Source organism: Acanthopagrus latus, chromosome 13, assembly GCF_904848185.1.
Source record: "Acanthopagrus latus isolate v.2019 chromosome 13, fAcaLat1.1, whole genome shotgun sequence".
NCBI lineage: Eukaryota > Metazoa > Chordata > Actinopteri > Spariformes > Sparidae > Acanthopagrus > Acanthopagrus latus.
The window spans coordinates 18936311-18961546 of NC_051051.1; the positions used below are offsets into that span (position 1 = coordinate 18936311).

At 42.0% G+C, this 25236-nt stretch overlaps 1 protein-coding gene across 10 annotated transcripts in view; it reads left to right on the top strand.

The window, feature by feature from the left end:
- The first annotated feature begins 542 nt into the window (after positions 1–542).
- The window catches only part of dlg2 (discs, large homolog 2 (Drosophila)), a 268677-nt gene continuing 243983 nt past the window's right edge, over positions 543–25236 (top strand). For all 10 annotated transcript variants that reach the window (XM_037118617.1, XM_037118620.1, XM_037118621.1 and 7 more), the window contains exons 1-2: positions 543–1945; positions 2814–2945. In XM_037118617.1, coding sequence (XP_036974512.1) covers positions 1927–1945; positions 2814–2945 — 151 coding nt within the window. In that variant the 5' untranslated portion in view covers positions 543–1926. The remainder of the gene's footprint in view (positions 1946–2813; positions 2946–25236) is intronic.

The window sequence follows — 25236 nt, forward strand, 5'->3', positions numbered from 1 at the left end:
CCACACCAGTTGGGTTCAGTAGACCCCTCAGGACAACACATTATATTAGACAGGCTAATAAAAAGACTTAAAGGAAAACGTTGTGATGCATAACACAGTGTTAACAAAGGTGAATTGGAGAACACCCTCTGCCTAACAGTGTGCATGCACATGGGGTGGCATTCACAAACAAACTCTGCTATTGGCACTGGCGTTTCTAATGATATGATACTGTGTGAAACTATATTTAACTGCCTGACATGAGTGATGACCTCATTGGCTTTCCAAGCCAAAAACATCATATCATGTGATTTTTTTTTTTTATGTAATTAAAAAATCTTTTTTGACTGGCCATTCTTTCATTTCAATAATCTAACTCACAGAAGGTCTATTCATTACTTTTAACTAAACAAATAAATATAAACATATGTTCGCTATTGCTTTCAATGTGTTTCAAAGCCACAGACGTATTGTTAACGATTGTATTATTTTGAAAGCTGTAACCGGAAACCCAGTGCTTCATTGTGGCTATCTTGTTCCTGGCACTTGAAAGTGTGGTGATGCTGTCAGTTCATATGGCTAACACTACTGTACAGCACCTGCTTAAACAATAAAGAGATGTGGCAGCCTGAGGACATTGCGCTTTTTCAAAAGGATACATTTCCGGCGATTACACAGCCATCATTTTATGGAAAATGAGAATACATGGAGTCATTTGAAAGCCACGCGTTTTCTCCCACAGTTGGAAGGCAGGTATCTTCCTATAGCCAGGCGTCGCACTGGGAAAGCATCACTCATTGGCGCCACCGCCGGCTGGTGATTTAGCATGAATGCTACCTAACTAATGTACAGCACGCATGTTTGTATATCCGTAGAAGCAACGCAAGGAGACGGAAACAGGTTGTTCCTTTAATTCATGAGTTGTGGGTCCCCACCTCATGGGTCGTACACACACGTCCGTTCATAGGGCAGAGCCTCCAGACGTGAACTCTGAAGTGACTGTTCTGTGTCAGCTCATAATTCCCCCTGTCGTTGTGAAAAGAACGCTGGGACAACGGACACTGCTTTTTAAAATCGACATTCATTTGGCGTCTGTGGAGTGTGGCGCGCCCTGTATTCCGTAATTTGGCTTATAGGCTGGCAATAGAAGCTTCAGGCATGGACTGTCCGGCAGGATAAATGATGTGGACCAGCTCTTCAGACAGAGGACCGACCCAAGCTTGTCACACCACAGGGTTGTGTGTCACAGTGGACGGAGTATGTTAACACTGATCAACCCTCTGACCTGACGCTCCTCCTAACCGGCTCCACACGCTCATCATCCGACTGTGAGGACTTCGTGGCTTTGTCCATGCGCCTGTCCCCATTTGTGTAGTGTATGTGGTAAGCCGTCAGTGTGTGAGAGGACCAGCATTGGACAAGCCATGACGGGACACGTCTGTGTACTACCGGCTCATCAATTAAAGGATGTCTGTATGAAATGAAGTTATATAACTTCATGTGCAGCATTGGTTAAAACCAAGAGCCCCCCAGCGTTCCCCCATAAAGGATCATTTATTTACTGCACATATGCAATATGTACAAGTTGATGACTGAACATTACTGTATGGAACCTTATCTGAGCTTCATTTGGATTACTGTTGGCCCTATAGAGGCACCTGTGATCACATGATTTAACTGTGTTTAAAAATCTCATCAGTGGGATTCATTTTTTGCTCATTTTGCTGAGCACAGACTCCCTGGATACTTCCTCAGGGATCTGCTGGTGCTTACTGGACTCCACTTTAAGAGCCACCGGTTCCAGATCTGCTCTCTGTGCTCTTGGAGCTAACATTTATCAAAACTCTTTCGATTTTCTTTCATCACATTAACACAAAAAGTTTTTGACGATGCACTGAAGACTGAACTGGAAGCCTTAGCAAGAGTCAAGTTTACACATTGTCAGCCATGCCTATCAGAAAAAAAGGTGAGTTACTGTATGTGCCATTTGTCCATTGAGGGTGTTTGCTCCACCCTTTTTTAAAATGTGATGGACTTTGGGTGCTGTCACTTTGCTAACATTACAAAATTAATGGGAAGTCTAAACTCAAGCCTTATTTGTTCAACCTTTAAGTTTTTTGGTTTTAGTCTAAGTCTACAGTCTAATATCAAATACAGCTTAAACTTTCAGATCCAGATTTTATTAGGAGCATTTTAAAACTGTACTGAGACATCAGCCATGTTATTAAGCTTGATTTATTTCTCCATCAAGATTCATGCATTATTCCCCTGATATATGAAATGAAATGTTGAAACACGCCCTATCTTGGAATGTTTAAGAAAGTGAGAAAACACTTGTGGATCTTTCCCTGTATATGGATCCGACCCAGAAGTTAATGGGGTCTATTCTGCACAGAGACCAGTCCTCCATCCAAGTTAATTTGAAATCTGCTCACTAGTTTTTGTGTAATCTTACTGACAAACAAGCTATTAAAAAACAGACATGGGTAAAAAACAAAATAGGGCAGAGGTAAGTATATAAACGTGTTTTGAAAACGCTTTCACTAGCTGCCGATGCCCAACTCTCTCTCTCCCCTCCCACTTCATGCGTCTCCTGTCCCACCTGCCTTGTCTTCTCATCCCTGGAGTGCTAGTCCAGGTCCACATCTAACTAAGCTACTTTTAAATGATAGCCAGTTCCAACAGCCACAGATAACACCAGCAAAGGGTTAAGTGAGAACCAGGTAGCGGTTATGCTACCTCCTGTAGTTTTAAATACATACTGTATAATATATCTGTCATAGAAAGTAATCAAGAAAACACCAAAGACTGTCTCATCTGCCCCTCCTCTGTAGACACAGCTCGCGCCTTGGGACTTTTGGAGGAGTACTGCACTAAACTAAGGAAGCCAGAAGAGCAGCAGCTCAAAACTGCCATTCAGAGAGTATTGGGGATTTTCCAAAGTAACCTGTTTGAAGCGCTTCTTGGTAAGTCAGAGAAACACGACCTAAACATCAAGCAACTGGAATTTTTGGGAAGGTTTCAAAAAAACTAGAGATTGTCTATCTCAAGCTTGTAGGGCTGTAATTTCCTAGTCGACTGGACGATTTATTGATCGATATGTTCTGGCTCGACCAAAAATTCTGATTGGTTGATTATGGCGTGTTAATTGCATGCTGCTATTGGTCGATTATTGCGTGTTAATTACATGCTGCGATGGCAGTGCGTAAACACATGGTGGGTCCTCTCCATCCCAATGCTGTGTGTCCTGCATATGGCATATTTGGCTTCTTCAGGAGGAAAGTACCTAAGTGCTAATGGGGGTGTTTTCAGAACACCCCTGTTTCACAGATAACAGTGTGTCTTCAGAACACCCCCCTTGTTGTCACTATTTTGGATTAGCCCAACCCACTACAGACAAACAGATTCAAGAATGTACTAGAAGGCCTCGGTCCTGTGGTTTGTTAAATATTTATTTATTTTTAAGCGTTTCATTTACAGTCATTCCTGTTCTACCATGTCAAAGACATCAGCAGTGTGGCAGCATTTTATAAAAATAGAAAATGGAAAAAAAGTTGAATGCAAAGTTTGCAAACAACAGTTTTTATATCACAGCTCGACTACAAACAGTTAGGTTGCTCTGTTAGCTGTAACCTTTAGCCTAACACATGGCAGGACTGCTAACAGCTAAAACGCTCTCCTGCACCCAATTTAAACAGGAGTTGGTTGTTTACAACGTACAGTGTTTCCCCTACATACAAACGGCAGCTGTGGTGGTTCACAGAGGGCTGTGTTTTATCTCTGACGTTACATCATTTTGCGCTTTCGATGCTTCGTATGTCAGTCAGTTTACACACCTGCAAGCGAAATACAGGAACTGTTTACAGTATATCACTGTAAACACAACTAGCACTGTTTGCAGTATTAATGTAGTTTTTCTTGTCTGGCAGGGTGTTTTTTTCAGGGATTTTGTGCCAGCTTTACTCAAAATGTGGTTTACAATGGTTATTCAGTATGCCTGCTTACAAAGACTTGTGCTTGTTACACCAATAGAATGAGCTGTTCTCAGAATATAGTATCAATGTATACTTCCTAAAGTTTCATTTGGCAGATACTGTGTAACAAAAGAATGCTACAACTTATCAATGGTAATTATATGGGTACATAGATAGATAAATAGTAGTCATTATTTCAATCTTTACACTTCTCCCAATGTGCAAAAATGAATTTGCATAGAAATGAATAAGATAAATGGCAAAAAGTGTTTGAACTAAAAATTAGTTTAGCAGTAGTTAAAATGACTGACAATGTTGTTGTTGATGTTTTTGCAAATGTTTCAGTTTTTAGTATTAAAGTTGTAATAACTGACCACATTTTTTCTATATCTCAGCAGTCCTAATTTACCTCACTGTGTATGATGATTGTCACTGAAAAAAACAATAGTATATTAAAAATGCAAGAAATGAAACTAAAGTCAAATGTTAAGCGTCAGCAGGAACAAGCTAAATTCTGGACTCAAGTTACTGCATATTTCTTTGTCACGTGTTAAAATAAGTGTATAATATAATATGCAGCTATTTAATCCCATCTCCAATTTATATTAACAGTAGTCACTTTTAAAAAGTGGTTGGTCAGTCACCCATGTCTTTCCTCCCTCTGCTCATGCAGTAAATGAAAAAATACATTTTCTGGTATCCCTACCCATTTTATCCAATCAGGACAGAGAACTCCATAAAGATGTGGTCCTATCTTCTTGTGAATATGCAGAGAGCAGGATCCTCCTGTTTGCTGCTATGTCTGGCTATTACTGCTGCATGTTTCTGTGGTGGTGTTAGAGTGGAGGAATTGGATTGCTAACTGCAAAGTGCACAGGATGTTAGCTAAAACAGTGATGCTTAGGGCAGCAACTTTCTCTCTTGTACAGTCAGAACTGCTGTCAGTCTAATAGCAGTTGCATGGATCTATATCATCTAAGGCCAATTTTGCCTCCTGTCATTTTTATCAGTGATGAGTTGGAGGCTGAGTAACCACTCAGGCTAACAGCCACTTGAGGGTTGACACACTGCAGCAGATTGTGCAGATGAGACTGAAGCAGCAGCTGAGATACTTAGCAGGAGTGAGACAGATACAGTAGGACAGCAGTCTGCCTATGTAAGCCAAGATGCAGACTTTGTCAATGTTTCAATGAATGTATCTCTCAGCAATGAGTGTACCAGGAGCTGTTGAGGGTGTAATATGCGCTAAATAATCAGTTTTCCCCACAGAATGACGCTCAGTGTGGTAGTGGTGATGGAGGCAGCAGTCGGGGCAATAATAGTATTTTCTTTCCCCAATTTTGGCTTTGTTGACTGAGTTGAGTATATGTTTTTTTTGTTTGATATTGTTGTTGTAGCTCTTTAAGTTTAGTTTATCCATCCATCCATCCATCCATCCATCCATCCATTTTCGTCCGCTTATCCCGGGCCAGGTCGCAGGGGCAGCTGCCTGAGCAGGGACACCCAGACTTCCCTCTCCCCAGACACTTCCTCCAGCTCTTCCGGGAGGATCCCAAGGCATTCCCAGGCCAGCTGGGCGACATAGTCACTCCAGCGTGTCCTGGGTCTTCATCAGGGTCTCCTCCCGGCGGGACATGCCAGGAACACCTCTCGAGGGGAGGCGTCCCCGGGGCATCCAAAACAGATGCCCAAGCCACCTTAGCTGGCTCCTCTTGATGTGGAGGAGCACCGGCTTTACTCTGAGCTCCTCCCGGGTGACAGAACTCTAAGGGAGCGCCCCGCCACCCTGCGGAGGAAACTCATTTCAGCCGCTTATATCCGGGATCTTAGTCTTTCCCAAAGTTCAAGACCATAGGTGAGGGCAGGAACGTAGAATGACCAGTAAATCGAGGGCTTCGCCTTTCGACTCAGCTCTCTCTTCACCACGACAGACCGATACAACGACTGCATTACTGCGGCCGCTGCACCGATCCGCCTGTCAGTCTCACGCTCCATCCTTCCCTCACTCGTGAACAAGATACTTAAACTCCTCCACTTGAGGCAGTAACTCTCCCCCAACCTGGAGCGATCAATCCACCTTTTTCCGGTCGAGAACCATGGCCTCGGACTTGGAGGTGCTGATTCTCATCCCAGCCGCTCCACACTCGGCTGCAAACCGCCCCAGGACATGCTGGAGGTCCTGGCTCGAAGGAGCCAACAAGACCACATCATCCGCAAAAAGCAGAGATGAAATCCTGTGGCTCCTGAACCAGAGCCCCTCCAGCCCATGGCTGCGCCTAGAAATTCTGTCCATAAAAATAATGAACAGAACCGGTGACAAAGGGCAGCCCTGCCAGAGTCCAACATGCACCGGGAACAGGTCTGACTTACTGCCGGCAATGCGAGCCAAGCTCCTGCTCCGGTCGTACAGGGACCTTACAGCCCTTAGCAGAGGGCCTCCGACCCCGTACTCCCGGAGCACCTCCCACAGAATGCCATGAGGGACACGGTCAAATGCTTTCTCCAGGTCTACAAAACACATGTGGACTGGTTGGGCAAACTCTCATGAACCCTCGAGCACCCTGCGGAGGGTATAGAGCTGGTCCAGTGTTCTGCGGCCCGGACGAAAACCGCATTGTTCCTCCTGATTCCGAGGTTCAACTATCGGCCGAATTCTCATCTCCAGTACCCTGGAATAGACTTTCCCAGGAAGGCTGAGGAGTGTGATCCCCTGATAGTTGGAACACACAAGTTTAGTTTAGTTGTTTGTATTTTGTTGTTTGTTACCTATTGTGTAATGTTCATTGAATTGTTTTTACATGTCTCAGTGTTTTTGATGTTTTTGATGGGAAACCTGGCATTCACAGTACTTCCATTTTATTCTCCTTTATTTTGACAGCAATATTTATTGAAAATCATTTGTTGATAATGTGCCCTCTGCTGTTTGTCCTTGTCATTTTTCTTGTATTGTCAATTATGTTGTATTGTTTTCAATATTATTTGTTAAAGGCGCACTATGTAGTATTCGAAAATAAATTAAAACTCAGAAAGGTAAATTGTACATTTTTCATAAAGTCATAAGAAACAGAATTCAGAAATATATTTATAAGAAATATGAATTTGATATATTTACATAACTGAATACACAGGCTGTCTTCCGAGTGTAATAAGGTCCATAGAAACACTGCTTGAAGTAGAAAAGTCACTACTTGGAAAGGTCCTGCAAACTCAAACTACTTCCCTAAAACTACATAATGCACCTTTAAGGCACAAACAATTTTATTTGCAATGGGTAACATCACATGACTAACTCACTGACACATGCTTCACTCCATGCAAAATCCAAAAGAAACAAGGCCCTGAATATATCATTCAATTAATTGTGTTCCTTGACAAATATTCTTTCATTCAGTTATCATTATTTTCCTTTGTTGTTCTTATGTTTGAAATCAGGATAAGAATCCAGTCCAGAATAAAAATTTTGAAGATGATAAATATTAACCATCTGGACAAACTCCATTAGGAGTCTTTTTTCATTTAATATGTGGATTACATGTTATAATCCTCCCCCTGTTTGAATGCTTACATAATATCCTGCAACAGATGTTCTCCAGGAAAACCCTCATATCTTGGATGCATAATACTGTGCATAAAAAAAATCACTTTGGCCCACCATTGGACCGCAAGGTCTCCATAAAAAGTCATATCTGATTATTGTTCATTGTTGACCAATATAGTGAGCCACCTAGTTAACTGCCATTTATTCATCAAATCAGGATATCAGGATATATTAAGCTGTAGTGATAGAAAGCAGTGATACATGTTTGCTTAAAGTTTGAGATATAGTTTTGTAAATGTATAGAACTTCAGCCAATTCCATTTTCATGGTTTCTTGTTTGTATTTTAGTGATTATTGCAAGGCTGTATTAGCATGATGCAGAGTGGTTATTCATTATTCTTTTCTTCTCAATAAAGATAGACGCTTAATGTCTTACCATTTCCCCTGTCAGTGATGAGGAACAATAAGTCTATGCAATGCAGTCTAACCCACTAACAACTTTGCAATGGAATAAATGCCTCCTGAAATAGATGTAATCATCTTACAAAGCATTAGGTGCTGTCTAATCTGGCCAGTGGCGTGGGTGCCCCAGCTAAACCCCACACTGCAGAGTGAATCTGTGTGTGGATTAACCCATTCATCATCCCTACTACTCTTCAGTCACTCATTTGCTCAGTAGAAGACTTAGTGATCTGTTTACAACAGAAGCTTTATACTTACTTTGATTCACAAGGAAACAACTGTTACTAATACATCTGAGCCCTCCATTCTTTCAGTGTGCTTTTAAAGTGCTAACGATTTCTCAGGAGTCAATCCTGAAAATCAGGATGTCATTATTTTTTAACCCACTATCAATTGCAGTATATTCATAACAGTGAATATAACATAACATGTCATTCATAACAATATATTTGTTTGAAATGCACGTTGGTTTAGGGACACATCCTCACTCACACTTACACACTTACATTCATGACCTCTGACAGATGTAGCACATTTCATGAGAGAGACGAATCCTGGGATGAACCCTACAATGGTGTTGATCTGGGTTTTCAACTAAAGCCATCATCTGGCAAAATTTGAGTGTGTCCAATACTTTGCATTATGACCAAATTCGAGCAAAACCAGTGGTGTGGTCTAGGGCTGTAATCTCCTAGTCATCTGGTTGATTTATTGGTCAATATGTACTGGCTCGACCAAAATTCTAATTGGTCGATTTTTGGCATGTTAATTACGTGCTGCTATGGCAGCATCCATGGCTCCATCCCAGTGCTGTGTATCCTGCGTATGGCATATTTGACTTCTTCAGGAGGAAAGTACCAACTGCTAATGGGGGTGTTTTCAGAGCACCCCTGTTTCACAGGTAACAGTGCGTCCTCAGAACATTGCACTTGTTTTCACTATTTTGGATTAGCCCAACCCACTACAGACAAACAGATTGAAGAACGTACTAGAAGGCGTTGGTCAGGTGATTTATTAAATATTTATTTATTTTTAAGCGTTTCGTTTACAGTAATTCCTGTTCTACCATGTCAAAGACATCAGCAGTGTGGCAGCATTTTATAAAGATAGAAAATGGAAAAAAAAGTTGAATGCAAAGTTTGCAAACAGTTTGTATATCACAGCTCGACTACAAACATGGCATACCTACAAACGGTAAGCTACAAACTTGTCTGCGTTAGGTTGCTCCGTCCGTTTTAAGTATATAAACATATCATAATTGGTATATTTCAATGTTTTAGTCTAAAAATCGTTTTATAACTGCAGGTGCACCCGCCCGCAATGGCAGCATCCCCTAGATACACCCAGATTGTGTATCCAGACGTGCAGATGCACGTGATGCCCCCCCCACCAATTATTTGATTTTTAGTCAAAATTTCACAGCTTCGGTCGACCAAGGATTTCTTTGGTTGGTTACATCCCTGGTGAAGTCCAGTTTATTGTAGTGTACTATGGATTGATCAGCCAATGAACTGAGTGGTTACTTTTACCATTAACTGGCATTTGTATTGTATTGTCAACTCTGAAATGAAACATGATATGATATGATATGATATGATATGATATGATATGATATGATATTATATTATATTATATTATATTATATTATATTATATTATGTTATATTATATTATATTAATGTAATTTCCGGACTGTTGAAGCGCGCCTGAATATAAGCCGCACCAACTAATTTTAAAAAGAAAAAAAAAAATGTACATGTATAGGTCACAGTTGTCTATAGGTTGCAGGTGTCCACGTTGTAACATGAGATATTTACACAAAAAGATGGTACACAGAAAGATTTTTAAAATTTTTAACTAAATAAATGCTTTTTTCTGAACAGTGCCTGTAACACGGCAGTAACACAGCGGTAACACGGCAGTAAGATGACAGTCACGGCCGCTGTCACTCTTCCGCGACATCCCTCCCACAACTTCCCCTGTTCCTTGCCTTTTTCCACCAATAGGAAGATGTTTTCTTGCTTGCGAACACTTCCTGCTTGCGGACACTTTTGTGACAAAAGCCTGTTTTTACTGTCTGTTCTTGCGGTCCAGTTTTGGACGCGCTGGCACGTCCATCGACTCAGGAGGTGGGCCCTGGGGGTGGGCTAGCAGCTAGCTACACACAAACATCCACAGATTCTGATTCCCGTTTGTTGTCCTTGTGTATCCAGATCTCCTCAGACCCGAACAGACTTGGCCCAAACTCATTTAGTCTAATTAATCCACAGCAGTCAGTTTAGATGCACAGAATGGGACCAAGCCGCCAGCAAACTCCTGGTACAGCTTGTGCCGCTACAGGTATAAATCTGCTTGTTTCTTAAGGTGTGTCATGGGAATGGGCTCTGCAGTGATTGGTTCTGGTGTGCATGTGGCTATCGTGTGCAGTGATTGGCTCTGGTACGCTCGTGACTCTGGTGGCTATGGTTGACAATGCTAGCTGAATTGGTAAATCATTTATGAAATAATTTATTAACGGTATCATTGTAGTCCAAACAAATCTGACGTTGCACACCCTTAAACTATGCAGCAGCCATGTTGAAAATCTAAGGTCAGTCTGATCCTGGTGTGCAGAGATATGTGAGGCACACACACACACAGACAGACACATAGACAGACAGAGATTTCTTGCTTTTATAGAGAGATTATATTTTCAAAATCTTAGAGGGAACACAGCTGAGGTGCAAGTTCTGTCAGAATACTATGTTGTTATGTATCCATAGGCATCTTTAAGTGGTAATATCAAAATTCTGGAGCTTTCTTATTGGGTATAGTCCATATACCTGAGTGTCAGACTACTAGAGTATTATATTACAGCACTGAGCATTACTAATGGCATTGCCACTAGCCTCGTTTGTTTTACTCTGTGGTTGGTTAGCAACAGTTAATAACTAAGAGCAAATTATGAACTTTATTTTGTGGCCAATCATATGTGGAAGTGCACATTCCTAGATTGGTTTGTAACTGAACATTTTCAATCACAGAAGATTTGTCAGTGTTAATATAAAAGTCATTGTTTTCATTATCAATTGTTTTTTGTCAGTCAGTGGGTTATTGACTAAGTCTTCGGCATCACAGCAATCACTAGCCTTACTTCCCTTACATGAAATGATCCTAATGAGTTCCACAAAGTGAGGTTCTTCTTTGTCCTCAGAGTTTCAATTTGGGATCAAAAGAGAGCACTGTTTCCCTGAGTTGAGTTGATACAGAACCATCAAGGAACTTAGGAACTGGAAAAGGGCAGGTCCTTTCAAAAATACTTGGCAGGAGATTGGACGACCCATCTATCACATCACAGGCCAACTTCAATCAATCAGATAAACAAACCATATGATGTTGTAGGAGTGCACTACCAGTGGAGCATGTTGGTAAATCAAACACTTGATGAAAGATTTTCCATTGAGAACAATTTTTATTTTTTAATTCTTCTTTCAGTAAAGAAAAAAATCCAGTTCTGATGTAAATTAAGTTGGAACAACATCAATGCAGATCATCAAAATACCACACAGTCATTGATAGAATAGAGGGATAAGACAATGTGATTAATACTTAATAAAATTATAAATAAGAAATAATTTACATTACAGTGATGTCAAAATGTCTGAGAACACCAGCCAGAATATATGTCATGGGATGATGGTCAAATATGTCAACTGATACAATGTATGAGACAGAGATCCACTGAGACCAGCTGCAGTTTAGAACAAAGGAAAGGGTGGTAATTCATCACTTGGGGGTGGCTGGACTGGACTTCTGCTCCTGAAAAGACAAAGGTGTGGCATGGCAGTTTAGTTCAGACATACTGTTTTATTAAAGCATGTTAAGACTGTTTATTATACACCTTGAACAGTGATGTGATCGGGGTCAGATATATACAGTGTGAACAGTGATCTGATCAGGTTCAGATATATAAAGTGTTAACTGTGTAGTGTTTTTGAACATTTTTTGTAAAGCCCTCTGTAGGTTATGATAAATCAGATGTTTAATTTTAATATTATAAACAGGATTTATACATCATTTTGTGGAAACATGGACTGCAAAGGGAGAAAAAAAAACAGCCACGTGGTTTTCACAGGGACACAGGTAAAGTTTACAAACTTACCATAAGTGAGCTCTTCAGCCACTTTAGAATTACTTGTCACTGTCACTCTGTCCACTACTTGATACATCAGGATGTTCCAGCTCTGCAGGCCTGGATTAGGGTAGAAGACAGAGCTGCTCCTTGTTATTACCTTGAGCAAGAATTTCACGATTTACTGATTGTACACAATAGCTGAAAGTGTCACTGCTACAGTGAGACACATAACAAACCTTATAATATACTCCATTGTGTATAGCAATGTTTCATAACAGTCTCAGTAAAACCAATTAGTTACAGTATGATGAAATGAACAAATTATTTTCAGTGTAGCACTTGGTCCATACGATTGCAATTTACAGTCAGCTGTTATAAATAAAGGTAACTAACAACTGGCAGCAGAACATGAATACACACAACTCAGGAGCTGTTTGAGATGATGTTAAAAGTTGTTTTTCTGGAGCTTCTGCATCTTGTAGCTTCTGTGTTAAACTAATAAACTAGTGCATTGCCAGTAGGAAGTATGTATTCCTATAGAAAAGTGGGACGTTATGTAGCTTTTTCATGGATGGCCAAATGAGACTGTGTTCGAAGGTGGGACGTCAGGGATATTTAGGTTTGTTCTGAAATTCGATATCCCAGGGTATAATTGGCCGTTTATGCCTATTTTTGATATTTACCTCACCTTGCTTGGTGTCATTATTTTCAGCACAACCTCACATGTGTGACTGTACAGTTATTTTTTTCATTTTGACATACTGTATTAACACAATGGACCTAAAATCACAAAAAAAAGAAATATATATAAACTCGGAGTTGGAAAAAGTTAGATTTTTTACAGTGAAAACCACAACTATGATTAATGAACCAATTGTATTAGTTACAATGCAAATATAAATTGTTGTTTGCTAAATTTGTGTATACGTGTTTGAAATCTACAAAGTTATATGTAACTATTTACATTTAAATGCAGGAAATGCCTCAGGCCTCCCTCAGCGCCTTCCTGCCTGCTCCACATTCAGCAGTCTCCTCATTGTTTTGACTCATTGAACAAAAAAACGACTCCGCAACACACTAAACACACTACACCAAACACTACATAACACACTAACTATACACTCCAAACACGCTAAATGCCACAAGTCTCTCAACTCTCAAAACTCCCTATCTCTGTGATAAGTCTGGTCACGGAGGCTGCTTCTTGCTGCTACGTCATCTTAAATTGGTCACGTGTTTTGGACGCACCGGCGCGTCCATCGACTCAGGAGGTGGGGTGTGGGGTTGGGCTCTGCAGTGATTGGCTCTGGTATGCACGTGGCTATGGTGGCTATGGTTGACAATGCTAGCGGAATTGGTAAATCATTTATGAAATAATTTATTAATGATATCTTTGCAGTCAGTGGGTAGAGCTGGTGGACTGGTCAGAAGGTCAAAAGTTCGAATCCCGGCTCCCCTGGGCGGAACTGAGTTACATGTCGAAGTATCCTTGAGCAAGATACTGAACCCCAAAGTTGCTCCTGATGTGCAGTTGCCATCAGTAAGGGTCCTGCGATGAGCTGGCAACTCATCCAGGGTGTACCCTGGCCTATGCCCATTGTGTGAAACTGGATTTGGCCCCAGTAAGCCCCGCAACCCCCTAGGGGGAAACGGCAACATCCTGCGACCCTCACAGATAAGCGGAAAGAAAACGAAACGAAACGAAATAACTTTGTAGTCCAAATCTGATGTTGCACACCCTTAAACCATGCAGCAGCCATGTTGAAAATCTCAGGTCAGTCTGGTTCTGATCTGCTGAGATATTTGCCTGTCTGTGTGTGATATTTGTTCACAGTATATCAGCTGCAGTAGAAAAAAAATGTTTCTTGTCTTTCTATGAGCAGCAAATTGCATATTTTCAGTGCATATTTTAGTACTAAATATTTAGCAGGAGGCTGACCTTGTAATGAAGTATATTTTCAAAAAAGCTGTTCTGTAAAGCGGTGTTACGTAGACGTAAAAATTTCCCTCAAGATCAATCAAACACCTGTCTGCCTGTCTGTCTGTCTGTCTGTCTCAATATCTCAATATTTTGTGGCGTATTTGTGTAGCCGGGTTTTGTAGTGGTGATGTTTGGTGGTTGAACCTTGCTGTGTTCACAAATTCTAATCTCAATCCCATCACATAGTGCTTCTGAACATGTTTGTAAAATTCCCATTATAGCCAGTAGCTGTGGACTTGCACGAGTATAGTTTGTCCAAACTGCACTAACTACACTACGCCCCTAAAGCAGAGTTGAATATCCAGTCTTCATCACAGTCTACTTGTGGCAAGCTCCAATGGCATGTGCTTGTCTGAATGAACTGAAAGCTCAGGTGGGATTCTAGGGTCTGATCTCATATCTGCTGTCTGCCAGTGTGCCCAACAAAGATTTTTAATTAGCACTATAAGTCACTGTCTGATGAACAAAGGTTAGTCAGTCCTTTTTATAGGCTGTGTGTCTCTCTACTCTGCTGTCTGAGTCTCTCCTGGGAGACTAATTTTTTTTTCTCAAATGCTCTCAACATTAATTGAATCTTTCCAGGCAGACTGATAATACCAGTGGGAGTTAACATTGGACCATAGTGATGAGTTGATGAGACAAAAAATGACATATGCTGAGTACTTCACTCAGATGAACTTTACATCACATTTTGTGAATCTTCCTGCCTATTTTTGATCTTTCATCTGTTAAAGGGCATCATCATACTAACCCAAATGGTGTTAAACTGAAAATAAAGCAGACCATCCATAGGAATGTGTGATATCAGATGCACGATTTTAGAATGGATTCTAAAGATAGCTGTCATCCAGCTATCACTGATCATAAATGATTAAGAATGTGATCTTTTATAAGTGATATTTCTATACAAGATGATTTGGTAACTTGATAACATGTATGTATGCCAACACGAGTGCAAGGATTATTCCTGATCAGTCATAAGGTTAAGGGTTCCACCAGATACGTGTCTGCAGAGTTAATTTCCACAAGGTCCGGTGCGCTGCGTATCTGCTCCGTCCCAGCTCTGGCAGTATCAAGCCCTCTGGCACAAATACGCAGGACTTCTTCTTCTGGTGGATGCTGGAGCATGACGCAGCAATTCAGCTGAATTTAGCACAGAGCAGACAGGAAGTCATGCACCGAAACAACACTATGACATCTGGTTACTTTTCAAAATAAAACAACGTGTTGATCCCAGCACACAAATCTCAAAAAAGAGACAAATACAAGCCTTTCTACTAATCCTTCAGTCAAAATGCAACCGATGAGAGTTGCCGGACGGTGGAGTAAAACATTTGATTTTAGTTTTTCATTGAAATTTTTCAATTGTACTGCTTCTCCTGTCTGTTCAGATTATTGACATAAATCCCAGAAAGGTTTTTCCAGGTGAGCCTTATTAAAGGGAAACTACTTAAGGAGGTTGCTCCACATTATTAAGCAAGTCACAAGTTTCATGCAATATGGGGAAATAGAAATATCTTTTTGCAGATGAAAAGTGTGCAATAGTGCAGTACATCGCAAAAGGTTCAAAAACACTGAATATTTCAAGAAAAATTAAGAGAGTTCATCATACTGTGAAAAGATTTGTCTGTGATTCAGACAAGTTCACTGATGAGTAGCAAACATTTATTATTTGAAGCTGCTGGTGCATCTGGAGTCCCAAGAACCTCTTGATGCAGGATCCTCTAGAGGCTTGCTGATGTGCGTAAAGCTGTATTTCAGCAACCCTTAACCAATGCCCACAAGGAGAAATGATTGCAGTGGGCTCAGAAATACATGAAGACTCATTTTCAAACATTTTTATTCACCGATGAATGCCGTGCTACATTGGATTGTCTAGATGGATGAAGTTCTGGATGGTTAGGGGATGGCCACCCTGTCCCAACAAGGCTGTGACATCAGCAAGGAGGTAGCGGAGTGATGTTATGGGCTGGAATCATAGGAAGTGAGTTGGTAGGCCCCTCAAGGGTGCCCGAAGGTGTCAAAATGACCTCTGCAAAATATATGGGGTTCCTAACTGCCCATTTCCTGCCATGGTAAATCCTGTCCATGCCTTGCAGAGTAAAATCATTTTCATGCAAGACAACGCACCACCGCATGCTCCAAAAAATACCATTGAGGCCTTGACTGCTATGGGCATAACGGGAGAAAAAAAATCATGGTGTGGCCACCATCATCCCCTGACCTCAACCCTATTGAAAACCTGTGGAGCATCCCTAAAAGGAAGCTCTATGATGATGGGTGGCAGCTTACCTTAAAGCTCTGAGAGGCAATTCTGGCATCCTCACAGGAAATACAGGCAGAAACTGTACATTGACTTACAAGTTTAATGGATGAGAGTTATTAAGGTACTATCAAAGAAGGGCTCCTATGTTTATATGTAACTTGATCTGTAAAGATATTTTTGATTGAAATAGCTTTCATTTTAGAAGAATTAGCTCCTAATGCAATTCTTTTTTCAATCCTTTTCTTTTTGCTAATAATTTTGAACACTGCATTTTGAGTTATTTTGCAAAAAATGCCAATGTCATCATTAGTAATTTTGTTTAATATAATCCAGGTTACAATAAATGTGTTGAGAAATCAATCCTATTGTATATACTATTTAGGAAAAAAAAAGAATAAAAACAACATATGCATAATAATTTGTAACAAAGCGTATAATCAGCAACTTCATGTTTTTCAAAATGTTGTATTGGTTGTACTTACAAATACTACCATAACAATATCATTGTTGCTATCATCTTAGAAATAACATTTTGACTAGATAGTAACTGTAATACCATGTTCAGAGCTGCCATAAGGCTTTTCTGAGGGTTTGAAGCTATAAAATCACATTAGCAGTATTAGCACGGGTATCATGTGTGCTTGCCAATACCAAGTACCAATACCACAAACATAACTATAGGGTTACAGATGCACTGAATTGGAAGATAGGATTTACTTTTTGTTGTGTGTCACAACAAATGACAATTAATTAAATAGAAATAAATATAGACAATCATAATGTCCTGTATCAAAAAAATGCCTCCACATTGGCACTGTCTTTACATTTGACAAAATGAAACTTGACAAAATTTCAGTGAAATTTGACAAATTAAACACTGAATGTATAACACAGTTAACACACTCAATATATACTGAAGTAGACTAGTAGTTGTATCAACGTCTGCTTGTAATCAAGAACTGACTGTCAAATCAAATGAAGAAAGAACATTTCAAAAACATTCCGACAATATTTATTGTCTCTTAACATTTAATTATACAGATATATATTACTGTAGATATGTCTCCTCTCTTTAAAGAAAAGAAGAGCTGCATTTAAATGTAATACAGTGAAAATAAATAAAATAGCTTTTTAGAAACTGTGCATCTTTGAATAAAGTAGTATATTTTGAAAAATATAATTTCAGTTTGTGTTTCCTGTTTCCTTGATAACCCCTCCATTGGTAAATGGCTTTTTGTATTGACCAAAAGTGCCCAGTGCTGTGATAGTGACCTGCAGGGGTGGGACTCCTTCACTAGCAGCAATGACAGCTTATCCATCATCCTGCTCTCGCCCACCACCTGCACTAGGTCAAGAGGGCATCCCAGGATGGAGCTGGCCTTCTTGATACGTTTATCAAGTCTCCTCCTACCTGCTGCAGAGTTGCTGCTGCTCCAGCAGACTACTCCATAGAAAATGGCTGATGCCCCCACAGACTTGTAGAAAGGTGTCAGGAGCGCCCACTGCACTCCAAAGGACCTGAGCTTTCTCAACAGATGCAATCTGCTCTGACCTTTTGTTCTATGTTGTGTGATCAGTCCAGTCCAGTTTATGGTTCAGGTGAACTCCCAGGTAATTATAAGATATCACCATCACAATGTCCATTCCCTGGATGTTCACCTGTGGCTCTGCCTGTGGAAATCTACCACCGGCTCTTTGGTCTTCTCGGCGTTGAGCTGGAGGTCGTTCTGCTGGCACCAGTCTGCAAAGTCCTTAATAAGTTCTCTGTAGGCTTTGTCGCCCCCATCCCCGATGAGGTCAACAATGACAGAGTCATCAGAGAACTTTTGTAGATGGCTGTGTGGTAGTTGGTAGGAGAAATCTGCGGTGTACAGGGTGAACGGGAAAGGGGCAAGGACTGTTTGCTGTGGTGCCCCGTACTGCAGACAGCTGTATCCAACACACAGTCCCAATTCCTCACATACTGTGGCCGAATGATGAGGTAGTCAAGGATCCAGGATGTGAGGTGTTGGTTCACCCCCGCAAGCTCCAGCTTGTTCCCCAAACGTGCAGGCTGTATGATGTTGAGAGCACTGGAGAAATCAAAGAACATGATCCTCACAGTGCTTCCAAGCTTCTACAGATGAGAAAGTGATCTGTCCAGGAGGAAGATGATGGCATCATCCACTCCAATGCCAGGTTGATATGTAAACTGGAGTGGGTCCATAAAAGGAACCGCCAGAGGGCAAAGATGGACAAAGACCAGCTGCTCCAGGGTCTTCATCAGGTGTGAAGTGAGAGCAACTAGTCTGTAGCTGTTGAAACGTTTTTAGTGAGGGATTTTTGGTATCTTTTGTAAAGATCACAGGTCAATAGATTGCCAGAGTAAGGCATGACCAAAACATAGTTAAATATCAAGACATTGGCATGTCCAGATGAGCGGCCCAGCGCTCCTCCAGTTTAGACAAATACTTTGTTTCAAGCTATGCTAAAGGCTAACCCCCATAAACTGGCCATCCCAAGCCTCTTTCTTGTCAACGCCTGGTCGCTAAATAACAAAATGGATGAGCTGCAACTGCAGATTACTTCAGTCAGGCTAAACCACTGTGTGATAGTAATAACAAGAGACTTGGCTGGACCAGAACACCCCAGATGCTGTGATCGCGCTAGCCAGCCACTTCATCTTCCGAGCGGACAGGACCAACTGCTGGTGTGCAAATGCCATAGTCAAAGACACTCACTGCTCTCCGGACATAGAGTACATCATGTTTCAGTGCAGACCTTTCTACTTGCCCTGGGAGTTTACATCGGTCACTATCACAACTGTGTATGTACCACTGCAAGCTAATGCTAACTACTTTTCTCGCTTTGACCGCCGGATCGCTGCTGACACACATCTGGCACTACCAGGGAAGGTCAGCACCATTCAACTGAACCAACATGAGGTCAGATCCACCCTGAATAGAGTCAATGACCCTCATTTATCAATCTTGCGTGAAAATGGGTGCAGATCTGAGCGCAGAATTGGTCTTACGACTGGACACATGTATGATTTATGATCTTGATAAATGCGGCGGCTGAATTCGATCATCATTAACATGTTACACCCCTAAATATTCCTGGTTCGGAGGCCTCGCCCACTGAGGTCAAACATGGAGAGAAGAAACACTGGCAAGAAGATAAACTTTTCCGAGATGGAGATCGGCATCCCGGCAGCACCAGCACTTCACAGGCACTCCATTCACTAATGCAATATTCTGCAAAACTGAACAGGTCAAAATAATATCACACACTTTCTCTGGGGTATACAGCAGCGTTCCCCCTGCTGGTCCGAGACGGAGTTGAGCGGCGAGAATTTCCGCTCCCCGCTTAAGTGGGTGTTCGCTGCTTCGCTCCTTCGCTCCATCGCTCCAACGCTCCAACGCTCCATCGCTCAAAGTTATACCAGACATCTCCGCTCAAAGACCACTCTCTGCTCACTTAAAATTTCATTCAGCTCCGGTGAAATTGCTCCACACTCGCTCAAATTTAAAAGAGGGAGCAATTCCTGACGTTGCACCTACATAACCTGTCTGCTTGCTTTTCGAAATATTTTACAAACTCCATCTCTCAACGAATGACCTCTGATGTAGGCTAACCCTTGAAGGCACATGTGAGTCTGTGTGGACTTGTGCATTCCCAAGACTCGTGGAGAGCAGCATGGGAATGGAACTGGAGCGAAACGGAACTCTAGCCTTTGGATTAAAACCCACTCTGCGCTCCGATTTCACAAGCTTCGCTCCTTGCTCGCTCTGCACTCAGCTCCGCTCACATGCCCTGCACTGTAGCAGGGTTTGCCAGTGGGGTTATGAGGTATTACTTTAATTAGTTGTCATGTTAGGCTGTTTAGCCTATCATATTTTATTTTACAAAGAAAGTGGCATCAGTAAAAATGTGGGCTTTTATTATTATCATTATTATTATTATTATTATAATAATTTTAAATCTTTATTCATTTTAAGAATCCGTTTTTGTTTGATAATTATTTTCAGACTCAGCAAGATTTTGCTGCATTGCACCACAAATCCACAGACTCAGTTTTGCGTACACAAGCTCAGACCTGATGTGAGATCTGATCGTAGCTTCCGCCCACGTCCAAATTGATAAATGCTGAAGCTTGCGTGGACATGGTTGTACACGCGGTTTTCTGCCGTACGTTCGCTTGATAAGTGAGGGCCAATATGAGTAAAGCAGCTGATCCAGCTAGCAGAGGATTTCACTACCATCTTCAACCTCTCGCTACTACAATCTGCCTGCAGTCAGCTACTATCATCCCAGTCCCAAAGAAAGGTGCATTTAACTGCCCTAATGACTATCGCCGAGTTGCTCTCACCCCCACAATGACCAAAAGGTTTTGAGAGACTCATCCTCTCTCATATCACTCTGCTGACCTGGATCAACACCAGTTTGCTTGCCGAGCTAACAGGTTGACAGAGGATACTGTCAACACAACACCCCACACAGCTCTTACACACCTGGATCAGTCCATGCACATGTATGTAAGAGTGCTGTTTGTGGACTTCAGCTCGGCATTTAACACCGTCATCCTCCAAAAACTAATCCACAAATTGAACAACCTGGGCTTGGACAGTTCACTGTGCACATGGATACTGGACTTTATCAGTAACAGACCACAACAAGTCAGGATGGGAGGCTGCACATCATTCACTCTCATCCTGAACACTGGCACACCACAGTGATGTGTCCTCAGCCCCCTCCTCTACTCCCTCTTCACTCATGACTGCTCCTCCATCCACCCCACCACTGCCATTGTCATTTTTGCTAATGACATGGCCATATAACAAGTCAGTCTACAGGGAGGAGATTCAGCACCTGACAGAATGGTGTTCAGACAATAACCTGTATTTAAACACCTTGAAAACCAAGGAACTGATTGCGGATATCCGGGATTCCAAACGTAAAGAGCTCTCTGCACACGGCATGCACAGGGAGGAGGCAGGGAGGGTAGAGAACTTTAAGTTCCTTGGTGTTCACATTTCTGCTGACCTCACTTGGACCATGCACATCCCTCATCAGGTGGGTAAGGCCCAACAGAGACTTTACTACCTCAGGAAGCTAAAGCACGCTCACCTCCCTCACCACCTGCTGATCAACTTCGATCAGTCAACGATACACAGCCTCCTGACCTACTGCTGCACGGTGTGGCTCTCTAGCTGAACAAAATGGGACAGGAAGGACCTGCGGCGGGTGGTGAAGGCAGCGGAGTGTGTCATCGGGGCGTCACTACCCCATCTGAGAGACAAATACACTGGGTACACTAGGAACCCACTCATCCTAGACCTTACCTGTTTTCCACCCTGTCCTCTGGGAAGAGAGACAGATCTATCAAATCTAAGACAAACAGACTGAAGAACAGTTTCTTCCCACAGGCAATAGCCTCTTTCACACTGCCGTTTGGATGCAGGGATCCTGCACCAATTCTCCGCTTCTGCCTCTGTGTTAATGTCTTGGAGGTGGTATCAGAGGCGCAGCATTGGCAAACCAAACCAGTATGAATGGATAAGCTGGCTGCACGTATCGAGGGCATGTTGATCGGAAAGTCTGATAACAACACAGGTCCTTTACTCAACTAAATAGAGAGAAATGTGCGTTATATGGGTTTAGTTGGCAGGGGTACTATGACACTTGTCATGCCTTGTATCTATATTAGGATATATTTTAGCCAGCTTTACCCTGGAAGAATTAGTGCAATGTAAGACTTTGAATTGTATCATGCTCAGTTTTGCACAGGAGGAGCTGTCATTCACTCTTTGTAGACCAGTATTCCAAGCGTCCTCTTTCAAGTCCTCCCCCAACTCATCCACCCAGTCTGCCCTGATCTTTGCAAGGGTTATGTTTTTAAGGGGAGCTATACAGTCACTTATTTTTGAAATTATTCCTTTTGAGTAACAGGGGATTTCTAGCATTTCACCTGAAACTGAAAATATGTATGGAAAGTTAGGGTCATGGTGCTGAAGAAAGGGATGTACTTGGAAATACCAAAATAAGCTGGACCGCGGAAGTCTGCATTTGTGTGATAAGTCACCAAGGCTTTCAAAATACAGGTTATGTACATATCTTTAAATTTAAAAATTACTTGCCCAAGAGAAAATTCAGGCTGAATCCCAATTCAGGATCTGTACCCATCGAAGGACCCGGCCTGTGCAGCCTTCGAAGGTGAGTCCTTCAGAGAGACCTTCGAAGGCTACATCAACCATTGCTAAGTGGAACGGTCTAGCCTTCGGAGCATTTCCTGGTTGCGTCACCAGGTTTTCCTGCCCTTACACTTATATCACAATTTCTGCTGCCCAGGCCCGCTGAAGTAGCAATCTACACCACACTATGTTGCCATTTTCTTTCTTTCTCTTTTTGGGCGCGCAAAGAATCTTGGGATATTGGAGGCCACGAAGGCCTCCAAAAAGAGGGAAAAGAAGGCTGCATTAGTGGGGTGCATTTGGAGGAGCCTTCTAATTGGGACAACCTTCCTGCGGCGTTGTGATATAACTGGCCTTCAAATGCTTCCCTCGAAGGATGCAGCACCTGAATTGGGATACAACCTCAGAGTCTAATCTATCTTGGGGAAAAAGATAATTGTTACCTACAGTACTTATGTGGAGAAACTTTTTGAACCCAAAGTTCTGTCAAAGTTGAAACCAACTCTTGAGGGAAGTGACCAGGGCTCTGAGGGATGCTGAGGATGAGGATGAGGCTTCAAAGCAGCACCGGTCTGAAGTTTGGAGCCAGTGATTTACTTTTTAACATTTCCAGCCCAATCATAGTAGCAGAGACTTGGAAGAGCTAAGCCACCCTGTATTTTAGGCCTCTGCAGCAGTTCTGACCGTATTCTTAAGCTCTTGCCGTTCCATATCAATGAAATGAAAGTTTTATCAATTGATTTGAAGGAAGATTTAGGAAGATAACTGTTTTCTATTTTTGTCAGATGTAACTTGTAATATTAATGCCCAAATATTTTAAGCCATTTAAGGAAATTTGTTATGGTCCTGTATTTGAAGCACCATGTCATTAATGGGGTAACATTCACTTTTACTAAGTTCAGTTTATACCCAGAAACCCAGATGTGCCAATATGGACAATATGAGGTAAACTTAAGACAGGGTCTGATATATACATTAATAAATCATCTGCATGAAGAGATAATCTGTGCTTCTCTCTAGGGATGTCCCGGTCCTTTAAAATTTAGTATCTGCCGATACCAAGTCCCGATCTGATACTGAGCCTTAACTCATATTTTCCTGGATAATACAGCTGCATTAAGAAAAAAAAGTACCTGCATTCCTTAATAGTTTTTTCTCTTTTGTTGAAACAAAGTATATACTTTCATATGGTTCTTCCTTATTCTGCATATGCTATTCCAACATTGGCCGACCACCTTCTTTGTGTTAGCAGGTGAGTCTGTGATGCTGCATTGTGACAGCAGACCCTTGTGTACAGCCAGCTGAAGTGTGTGAGATGCAGGACACACTTGGTACCTCCATATCATCCACTGCTTTTTTCATATTCCTTATGTTGTCATGTAAAATGACATGGAGGCGTTGCTTGTCTATATCACACGCATTCAGCATCTCCTTTGTTGCCTGTTTTACATGCTCTGCTGTATGAGACCCACGAAACTGGTGCGCATACCGGCACGTTGTAACCTGAGTGGAGTCAATGTAATGTAATGCCAAGATGGGAGGGCATACCAGGGATTCAAAAACTCCAGGTGACAAAGAAAACCCTGATCCTCTATTGCGGAGATGAGCTGGTTATCCAGAGCGACTAATGTAATTATTCATCCATCCATTGTCAACCGCATATCCAAAATCAGGTCGTGGGGGCAGCAGCTTCAGCAGTGAGCCCCAGACTTCCCTTTCCCCAGCCACATCGGCTAACTCTGCCTGGGGAATCCCCAGGCGCTCCCAGGCCAGAGAAGAGATAATCCCTCCACCTGGTTCTGGGTCTACCCCTAGGTCTCCTCCCAGTTGGACGTGCCAGGAACACCTCCCTCGGAAGGCGCCCTGGTGGCATCCTCATTAGATGCCCGAACCACCTCAGCTGGCTCCCTTCCATGCAGAGGAGCAGCGGCTCTATTCCTAAGTCCCTCCCGGATGACTGAGATTCTCACCCTAACCCTAACCCATTCCCAAATGCAATGTGCAAATGTTACCTAAGCCTCATTACATTTAAAACAAGTGTCAGGTATATTTCTGTTGTATTTATTCAGTTTGACAGGGGTTAATAAGTCTGCATCAAGCAATTAGCAGTAGTTATATAGCACCTAGTATTAGAGACAACTCAATTCCTTTACAGCTGCATTCACCCATTCACACACACATTCATACACAGAGGCTACAATGCAAGGTGCCACCTGCTCACCAGGAGTGATGAACATTAATATGCACCCATACACCAATGGAAGAGCCAATGCGAGCAATCTAGAATTTAGTAACTTTAAACTAGTGTAGTGTAAAAACAACACACTAAAAATATAAAGAAAGAGAGTTGTAAAAAAAGTTGTAGGTCTCTACAGTCTCTGATGTGTTTGGGGAGGGAGTTCCAGAGGGAGGGGGCAGTTATTGAGAAGGCTCTGTCACCTGAGGTTCAGTGCATGGTTCCTTGTGGTGGAGTGAGGAAGTTTGTGTTGGAGCAACGGCAGGTACGCGATGGGTTGTGGCCGTGGAGCAGTTTGGCAAGGTAGGTAGGTGCCTGGTTGTGGAGGGATTTTTGAGTGAGGAGGAGTAGTTTGAATTGTTAGCTCTAATTGCTATTCCTAATGGCTCCATATCTAGAATAAACAGAAGCAGTGACAAAAGTGAGCCTTGAGGACAGCTTCTTGTGATTTTAAAGGGCTTTGAGACCACCTCATTTGTTAGGACGTCTGCTGTAAGGCTGAGAATCAAGAATC